The 10,653-nt window shown below is 31.7% G+C and overlaps 1 protein-coding gene across 1 annotated transcript; it reads left to right on the forward strand.

Annotated features, from left to right (window-relative positions):
* Positions 1-4,768: 4,768 nt before the first annotated feature.
* LOC111615286 (alpha-tocopherol transfer protein-like) lies at positions 4,769-8,473 on the forward strand (the record flags this gene model as incomplete). Its single annotated transcript, XM_023356706.1, has 3 exons — positions 4,769-4,982; positions 7,943-8,176; positions 8,280-8,473. Coding segments are annotated over exons 1-3 (519 nt in total), but the record flags the coding sequence as incomplete, so codon positions are not given.
* Between the last annotated feature and the right edge of the window lie 2,180 nt (positions 8,474-10,653).

Below are 10,653 nucleotides of genomic sequence, written 5' to 3' on the forward strand. Positions count from 1 at the left end.
ATATAAATAATTTTAATCGCCGTTGAATAAGAAATGTTTCTTTCACAAGAAATGTATAAAATTACAGTACTGTATTAGACTTACGGTACCTAATTTACATACTGACAGACGATAGTTAGCGTAAAAATCTCCGTAGCGTGGCGCCACGCTAGACGGCGGAAATTATATATTTAATTATAACAAAGTTACAATAAGTTAATATATAATTATATATACAGTACCTAATTTATATATAATTAATATATAATTATATGTACAGTACCTAATTTATATATCATTTATATAATACTGTCCAGACGATATAAATCTCTCTGTAGCGTGGCGCTACGGACGGCGGGAAAGTAGTTCGGCTGCCCGATGACGTTTTACGTAATTATAGGAGTTTTTTTACCTTTTTTTACGGATACCGTCACAATTTTTTTCGCAGTTTTATAGGAATCGTAGTTATAGGGACCGTAATTATAGGGGGGTCGACTGTAATTTGGAATTTTAAAATTTTCCATTCGTCAGGGCATGGTATATGTCTTGTCTGTTTCTTTTTATAATTAGTATCTTGGCAATATAAAAAACTGTTTTGTTGATCTCTACACACTTAAATGGGCGCCAAATACGATATACATGTTAACACTTCTACTCCTTTCAGAAAACCGCTATCAACCTCACATGTCAAAAGAATGTAACCCCCAAAATTCTGCATAATTTTGTTCATTTTTGGATATTTCAACAAGACGGACATTGCTTTTCTGAAATATCATCCGGCAATTCTTCCTTCCAGAAGAAACAGTACTATTTTTTTTATTGAAAGCTTTCGGGCTACCAGACACGTGAAGCACCGTGCTACCCCTGATATTGGTAAGATTGACGTGTGCATGGGCTATTAATGAACAGTTGATATTCACGTGCTCCAAATTAGTTTCTTCGATTAATGGCAATTTTTCGTTGCGATGTCTTGCACATTTATCTTCTTCTCCAGAAATGATCGTACTCGTTCCAAGTTATTTCGACGAATAGCTTCGTGAAATTCGTATTTTACTATTCAAATAGATTCCATGTATTTTATGGTGTAGAATTATATGCTGGCTACGAGAGATCTTTTCGTTAACACACAAATCGATCTTCAAAATTTATGCTCTTCTGAATATCTGTAATGGAATTATTTTTCTGTTTGTAATGTTGTTACCACACTTCATCAAATGACAAGTTTAATTTCAAGTTAAATTCTTTATAGGAGAAAACTAAAATGCATCAACAATACGAAGATATTGATAGTTGGAAATAAAATACTGTTGTTCGTCACAATTAAATTTTAACTATAAAGTAAAAACAGATTTTAATTGGTTGTATTCAATGTATTTATATATATTTACTCGCAATTCTTTATTTATTAGAAGAAATTATAGGCCTATACATTTCGCTTAGTAGTAAGATTGAAAATAATTTATTTAACTAATTCCTCGTGTGTAATTTCATTTATTTCAGTACAGCTGATACCTTTTATGTATTCTATTATCTCACCCGCATTCAGGGGCGTGATAAAGGTATTTGCAATGGGAATTTAAATAAGTGTATCGAAATCTAGCAATGAGTTGCATAGCTTTCTTTTTGTTTTTTTTAACAAAACAGCCTTTGATATTGCGAAAGTAGTAATTATTAAAAGAAACAGGCGAGACATTGAATGAAAAGTATAAAAATTCCAAATTATTTGGTAAAGCAAATAAAAGAAAGCTTTGACATTGTTATTTACTCTGATTAATTATAGAGATGTCATTTTCAAAATAAAATTTCACGAATGCCGAAAAAAGCTACAGAACTCGTTGCTAGATTTCGATACAGTTTTTCAAAGTATATACTACATAAGAAGGGAAAGTAATGGAATCTTGTGAAATTTGACCGATCGGTTTTTTCAGTCCTTAACCGTCGGTTAATTTCTTGGCCACGACCCTTGCAGCTTCTTATCTGTCCGTAATAGACTTTTCTGCGTTGAAGAGTCGAAATATTTGGGGTTTACTGGAGCTGACGAAGTGAAAGTTATTACTGTAGAAGATGGGTATATGTACTGACCGTATCAAGTGGGGCACAAATTAAGAAATAAAAAAACATCCTCCAACAAGTGGATACGGGTTCCAACAGGTCTAACGTTATTTGTAACATTCTATTAATTAAAGACAGTTTTTGTACTATAAGCCCCTTTATCAGCATTATGGTTTCTGATTTACTGGTCATTTTCTTGTCTTGAGATTCCGGGATAAAAGTGAACTGTTTTCCGGGATCCCGGAAAATTCCGGGAAAAAATTTAATTATTCTTAAGATATACAAAATACTGTATTATGAAATTAAATGATATAATTATTTTTCGTTTTTTAAAGTAATTTAATACGTTCTGTAACCTCCAAAGTCGTAATAATAATGCTGTGTAAGATATATATTAAAAATTATCTTTGAATTACGTATAAACTTTCAGAAATCCAAAAATTTTATTTAAGTTTGCTGGAAACTGCATACAACAACAACAACAACAAAATTTTTTGAATTGAGTTAAAAATTTTAAAAATTGGACTTAGATCGAACTTCTAGCTTAGAAGGTAATTTTCGTTTTTAAAATATAATATAATACAAAATATTGTAACTTTTTATAAGATTTTAAAATGCAAAGATGGTGGATACTCCGATCACTAAATCTAATTCTTTTTTTAGTAATGAAAAGTCGTGCTACCGAGAATGCCCTTTCCGATATAATTGATGTGATTGAAATCGTGTTTAATGCATTTAAGAGAAGATAAATATTATGTGTTTTTCACATTTATCCTGAAAGTTATCTAGTTCGTTTTCGAGATTGTAGTACTTCTTTTGTTCTGTAGTGTTCTTGATTTGTCTACCTCTACTGCTTTAATAGAAACACCATAGCCCAATAATTCGTCAGTTCGTTTGTCTTTAATAATCAGGTTATGAACAAAAACTTCATACTTGCAGATTTTGTACTCCTTTGTATCCTTGCTCAATTTGCACAACTTGGTGTTACGAAGTTATTGAAGCTACTCTGGGTTAAAAAAAACCACCGGAATCCTGGGATCCCGTTTGAGAAACCCTAATCAGCATACTGTATTTCTAGATGTCATTTCAAGGAATGTTTGTTTAAAATATTAATTTCGAGAGATTTATTAAGCATATTTACCAATGACTACAGGTATAACATAATTTTATAACATTGAATTTAAAAACATAAATAAATTTATAGCAATTTTTATTTTGTTATTTTAAATAATTTGTGTATATATTTTTAAACGAATCTGAACTTAGTTTACATTAACATATCTTTACTCTGAATTACACAAATTAAGATGTGACTAGAGTATTAAAAGTTTTGTATTATATAACGTATATTGGAATGCGATATCAGGCACCATCGCTCATATCGTCTTTCCAGCAGCGAAAGCAGGTAAAATTCATATTATATATATTATAATATGAATGTAAAGGTTGTCTCTTAACAGAGTAAGGTCAAAAGTCACACGGCCTTGTAAATTACCCCCACCTGCGTTGTTGTTTATTCGTAAACAGGAGGGAGAACAAAGGAGGCATCGCTCTGTTTATTGGACTCACGGGTAATCGGACTAAAGATCGTTTACCATATGTTAAACTATTAAAGAAAAAAAAATAGAAAAATGTAAACAAAAGCGGACGCGATTGTGAACTTGACTCGGCAGAGGACCGCCAACGTCTTGGAAAGCTTAAAATGGAAGAAAGGATCAGGATTGGTCAGAAGTTTTGCCAAACAAGCCCTTAAATAACAGAACGACGCAGAGAAAGGGCAAGAAACTGGACGTGGTAGTCTCTAACAGTTGGACAGCCCGCAGAGCTTAGAGAGATTGTCTCTCCTCTTAGAGAATCCTCTGGGAGGTAGTGTAGAGAGGTAAACGGACAACAAAGTTGGGTCGACTCCATCAGGCGACTAGGCCTCCCCAGAACTTAGTAATCCCGGAAAAGGACAACCTGTGGTTTAGTGTACTACGTGTCATCATCTTGCATATATAATGTCTCTAACTCGTGTAATATACATTTTGATCTGTAAATAAACTGTAAATAGTGTATAATTTGAGTGTGGAAGTGTGCTTTTCTACGAACAAACTTAAGAACATCTCTCGAGGCAACTAATCGACTCGAGCTAGATATTCGCAAGGATCTCCACCAACGTTGTAGTCAACGGGAGCAGCTAGATCTTCACTATGAATGATAAATCTTTTTTCTAATAATACGTATATTCTATCTGTTATCGATGCTATCTATTTAAAATCGCAAGATATGCTGCAGTAAAGTATATGTAGAAAAGAAGGTCATCAATGTAGAAAGATTAAATTATTACAGGTCGAAGTCCGAATAACTGGAATTTCTAAAAAATATAAATTAAGCAAAACTTACATTAAATAGTATATAATATACACGTTATATTTTCTACGTATAATTAGATATATTTTACATTAGTATAAAACAAACATTTTTATAATTATTTCCTATAAAGTATTAGAGTTTAAGTGCAACAAAACAAAACGTTATCAATTCAGCAATAAATTTTGAGAAATTTCAATTTTACTTGTAAAATTTTATTTTGTTGGAATTGTAATTTTATCTTTATCATCTATTTTAAAAAATAGATGATAAAGATAAAATCTGTTGATATATGTAGAACTTTGGACAATATTATCACCATTGGCGACTAACATATAAATTTGATAAACGTAAGATAAAATTATTATTGGAAATTAAACATATAGTGTAGTTACGGATTAGTTTAGAATCATTTCTACGTTATACTCTTCATCGACTTTTTAAAAAAAATTTAGTTTAATAGATTTTTTTCTGTTAAAGGAAAACAATAAATTTTGGTAAGAAAGAGATGGATATTGTTCAGATTGAGAACATCAAAGCAGCTAAACAATATCCTTGGAACGAAAAAGATCTAGAAGAATTTAGAGAAATAGTCCTAAGTAAGTATTATATTACTTTTATTGTTATTATTGTCATTTTCTTTATAATACCATAAATGTAGTCTGTAAAATATTTATGCAATATTTTTATATTATTTTCAACTCTAGAATTACGTTCTGCAAGTGAAAGCTAAATATACTTGTATATTCCATTAAGAGCGTATTTCAAAAAATTACTTTTAACAGTATATTCATAAAGATTTAAGCGTATGACAAATAGAATTCGATACAATAAAGTTACAATCAGTTATTACCCAGCTTCTAGTGAATTTCTATTCCAGTGTTAAGGTATTGTTTGCATTTAGTTATAATATAGTAGGCCTAATATTTTTCTTTTGTTATACTCTTTATCAAAAACAAGTAAAATAAAATTCACTTTAAAAGAAACATGTAAACATAATAAAAGCTTTAGTATACTTTAGTTTAGTGTAACTTACATAATTATTTGAAAAATAGCTATTTTTTCAAATAAGACATTTTCAAAAGCCTTACACATTTCGATAGTTAATTTGATCATATCTTGATGGGCTTGGTCAAATGATGTGTGGTAGGCTTCCGGACAGACAATCCATAAAAAATAAGAAATTCCTATGCAGTATTCACATATTCTCCCCAATTTTTAAAGATAGCAAAATCAAGTATTAAATACATCGAATATCTGATCAGAAATTTAACCATTATCAATATCTATCAATAAATAGGATTGTTTAATTATAATGCACGCTAGGATATGAGATCGGCATTGCTCGGGTAGAAAGTAACGATTGCGAAGATTATTAGATTAATTTATAGCCGATTTAACTAGTTTTCACCAGATGCAAGAATTACGTTCATACTCTTCTGAGAATTAATTAGAGAACTTTTATATAGTTCTAAAAATATGTTCTGGCAAGAATCCGTTTCAGGTTAAGCCATAATTTTCTCTTTCTCCCTTGCGGGGGAGAATTTCGAAAAATCCCTTCTTATAGTACATACTCATAACGAACCCCAACTGTATACCAAATTCCAACTACCCAACACTTAACTGTTTCAGCTCAGCGCTTATTACACACATTGCGACTGACGTTCACGTTTTCGCGATGAAAACGTCGACCGCAACTTCTCTATTATTATTTTTTTTATTATCAAGCCGTCTCGATTATATTATAAAATAATTATACTTAAACAAGTTTATTCTAAATTATAAAACCAAATAAAGTTTATGATAATTATAATACGCTATAGTTAATTACATTTTTTTTAGTTTTTTACTTAAAATATATAAACTTGTTGACTCAGAAGCATGTAATACAGTAGAGTCTTTTACATCGCAGCATACATGACGGAAAAGATTCGGATATTACGAAAATCCGGTTAAGAAATGGTAGATTTTTAGATAAAACGTTAACGTACTGTACATGTCTAATGTATAATATATAAATATTTATTTTGAATTTGACGTTTATTTTTAACAAATAAAATTGCAAATTGTTTTCAAAGTACTACATTAAAGTATTTTTATTTTTTATTTTTCTGGAATTCTTCTGGAAAATCGAGTACCTTAACTGTGAGCTGACGAGCTGCTACAACACTTCAATGCTGCATGATTAGAGGAAGTTAATGCATTGTAATCTTCTATAACTTCGAAACATTTTAAATTAAAAAATAAATAAATAAAAAATGACACACTGTGGGAGTTCGGAATCTGTCAAAAATAAAGTTATGCACGTTTTGGGTGGACCGTGCTACCAGGTGTGTTTTGTCAGACATACCTTTGTATTTTACAAAAAAAAAAAAAAAATAGTTAAAGTTCGAGGTCACACCGAAGTCCTGGAATAGCCTCTCGGGTGGATGAAAGCAAAATCAAGTACAAATAAAAAAGAGAGGTTATTATCGAAACACAAAATTTTAAAACTAAATTATAAAATCCGATTTATAAAATGGTTGGAGGTGCTATACCTAGCAGGATATATTCAAACTGCGCGATCACAACATACCAGGAAAAGAGTTGTATCCTCTTCTTTCTTTACTTTTTCTCTTTGTTTGCTTTACTTTTTCTTCTCCTTTCTTCTTTACTCGGTTTTTCACTCGGTATTTCACTAGATCTGTCTCTGATTGGTTTGCTCCATCCTCTAAGTCCGACTTTCTGTCTATTGTTAAGTCATTCAGTCGATTGTCTGCTGTTTGGTCAATCAGTTAGCCTGTCAGTCCAGTCTGTCTAGTCTCCTAATTTCGTCCCTTCTTTCTATTTTATTGTTCGTTTTTCACCAATCATATTCTTGTTCCGAGAAAAGTTGAAGTAATTTGTGAAAGGCACGATTGGTCACTTAGTGGTCCTCCTTCTCTCTTGTAATGATATACCTCCATATCATATGGATAGTATATTGTCGATGGGTCACCCAACACCATCGTGAAAGTGAAAAACGTCAATCATCCCCTTCGGCTTTTCCTTCGTATGTTGTGAGATTTAAAACAACTAATTGATAATTTTTTAGTTCCAATTGGTTTCCCTAATTTATTTTAAATAGACATTAAATTTTAAAATTAAATTTCCGAGATGTGAGACCAAAGATAGTTAACAATTGCTTCAGACATGATAAAAAAGGGATATAAAATGCACATAGAAGTTAAAATACAATAAAATTTTCAACAGATTAATGAGAATACATTGTTAACTAAAAGATCAAAATACAGTGATTAAAATTATACAGATAATGAAAATAAAAATTCATATATATTAATATACTAATATATATTTGTATAAAACCAATAACAACAAATTTTGGGAGGGGGAAATCGTGAACGCCACATCAATTAGAAATGAAAGATTCGGTGTAATGAAAGATTCCTGAAAGTATTGGTTACTTTTGATCGATCCAAATAAAAAGGGCTTCACATATGAGAGGGCCAGATGAGAGAGAAGCTGCTACACTAGATACATTAAGTTGATATAAAATATATATATTTTTTCTTATTTACAGAGGAAGAAGACTTGAATTCTAGGACGGATGATATATTCCTTTTAAGTTTTCTAAGATCAAGAAAATACAACAAACAGCGTGCTTTGGAATTACTAAAAAATTATTATTCAGTTAGAAGAAGCGTAGCTGAATTTAAAAATCACAGACCATCGGCAATAGAACATGTTTTACAAGCAAATATCATGTCAACTGTATTTATTGACAGCGGAAGACTGCTAGGATTCGGTAGAGCAAGTAAGACCACATTATGGTTTACTGAAATTGAACTTTTTTATGAAATATTATCAAAATTTAATTCGAAAAGTCGCTAAAAATGCATTTATTGTTTGATTTATAGGCTATTGGGACACAACAAAGATTCCTGCGATAGATTTAGGCAAATGCATATTGCTGCACTTGGATTACTATTTGAATGATCATCGCCTTCAAGTAAACGGACTTTCAGTGATAATCGATATGAAAGGTCTCTCATGGAAGCATGTGATCTGCTTTACTCCAAGATTTGTGAAAATGCATATAACTTGTTTTATCGTGAGTATATTTTGAAAATATTTACTTTAACTTATATACTCTAATAGATAATCATTGGCTTATTATTAAATCTTGACAATTATTCTTTGAAAATTATCAAAATTATAAAAAAATAATTTATAATTAAACGTAATCATTAAAATCTAGATTTAATATTTTAAAATATACTTTGTAATGTATTGGACATAGAATACACTATAGGCAATTCATGACAGTTTATTTGATTTTACTGTAGAGATAAACTCCAAAAATGTACTTTAATGCATTTTGGAGTTTTTTTATCTCTTGACAGAGTGTAACAATACCACCAAGATGTAAGATGGAATACCGCCAAGTGTTGAAATAGAAACACACCTTGTGTTAGTGAATCAAAGAGTGTAAGATATTAACTCGGGCAGGTTACATAGCGTTACAGAAAACTCGGTCCTTTAGGCCCCCCATTTTTTTGGATTTTTGGAATGTTTTTTAAGTCTACAAATTTTTTCAAAAATTTTTACTTGCGCGAAAAAATTTTATCGCGACTTTAATTTACCTTTAGTGACGCATGATTAACAATTAATTGTTTTTTAATGGGCGTTTGATATCAAATTACATTAATCATTCTAAAGTTATAAAGCACGGATTTTAATTTGGTATAGTTATTTAATTAAAGCTACTTTCTGATATCAAAAACAATCTCCAATAGTTTTTTAATTTTTTTAATTACTAGATTTTATTATATATACGTTTAATTAAGTCGGGTGGGTTGGAAATCGCAATAAAAATTTGAATTTTTTAAAAATATTTAAAAATATACAGGCAGCTAGTATTCACCCTACTTTAAACCTTTGTCCTCTCGAGACGTCTATGAGAATGTCCCCGGAAATCCAACACCAGATGTTCTCAAGGTCATCCAGCTGTGTAAACAATGACTCATCAGTGTCAAATTTCGCAAAAAAGCGAGAAAACGGAAAATAAAGTTTGAAGCTTTTTCTTCAAAATTAACGCATTTCTTTCCTTTTTTCAGTTTAAGTATTTTTTATGTTTAATTGCATTAATATCAAAAATTTCTGGAAACTAAAGCGATTAATCTTATACCATTCTAATAATGAGTTAGATAGATCAGAACAATTCACCTAATTTACATTTGTTGACATCAATATACAGATTGAACACACCATGTTCCCATTTTTGGTTTTTGAAGAGGTGAGTTTAACCAGGGTCGGATCATCGCATAGACAAATGAGACAGATGTCTAGGGCCCGGTTTTTAGGAGGGCCCGGTCAAACTGTCTATTTTGAAAAGATTTGTAAATAAGATAGTTTACTTTTCTGTTGGACAACAGTACATAATAAACAAATAAACAAAAACATATTGCTTTTTATATGGTTATTGTGAATTCTAAAATCTAAAATAAATGTATGTGGGTTGTTCAAAAAGTGCCTGAACTTTTTAAATAGCACGCCTCCAGTTGGTTATTTTTTAATTCGCTTGGAGGCGTTGTTTCCGCGGAAACCTTCCGAGTAACCTCCTTCAACTCGTTTGTTGATATCTTGTTTTGGTGATTAGTTACAGCCGTTTATGTGAAGTGGTGTTTTTGGGATTCGGCGATAAATCGGAAATCAGCTTTTTGAAAGAACAGCGTTGTTCTGTGAAATTCTGTGTGAAACTCGGAAAATCCTTCACGGAAACTTCCCACGAATGGGTGAAACAGCCCCCCTCCTCAAAAAGCTCGACAAGTTCGCTCAAATTTTACGGTGATGTTGACTGTTTTTTTTTTTTCGATGCAAAGAGGTTGTGCATCACGAATACCTACCTACAGGCCAGACAGTCAACACGGAGTACCTGGTGTTATGAATCGCCTAAGAAACGAAATCAGGCGAAAACGGCCCAAACTTTGGAGAAGCGGCGAGTGGTTTTTCACCGTGACAACGCGCCGGCTCATTTGTCCCTCAGAACACATGAGTTTTTGGCCAAAAACAAGAACGCTGTGCTTCTCCACCACCCTACTCACCTGACATGGTCCTGTGCGACTTTTTCCTGTTCTCCAACAAACTAAAAAAACGCGCTCAAAGGAAAAACGTTTGCCACCATTCCCGAGATTTTATTTTTTTATTTTTAATGAAAGGGGCGGAAGACCAGGACTACTCAGGGGTATCGCCTGGGTGAAAAGAAAAAGGGAGGAGGGGTAATGGATGAGG

The sequence above is a fragment of the Centruroides sculpturatus genome, unplaced genomic scaffold (assembly GCF_000671375.1).
Source record: "Centruroides sculpturatus isolate CEXI.00-Female unplaced genomic scaffold, Cexi_2.0 scaffold1435, whole genome shotgun sequence".
NCBI lineage: Eukaryota > Metazoa > Arthropoda > Arachnida > Scorpiones > Buthidae > Centruroides > Centruroides sculpturatus.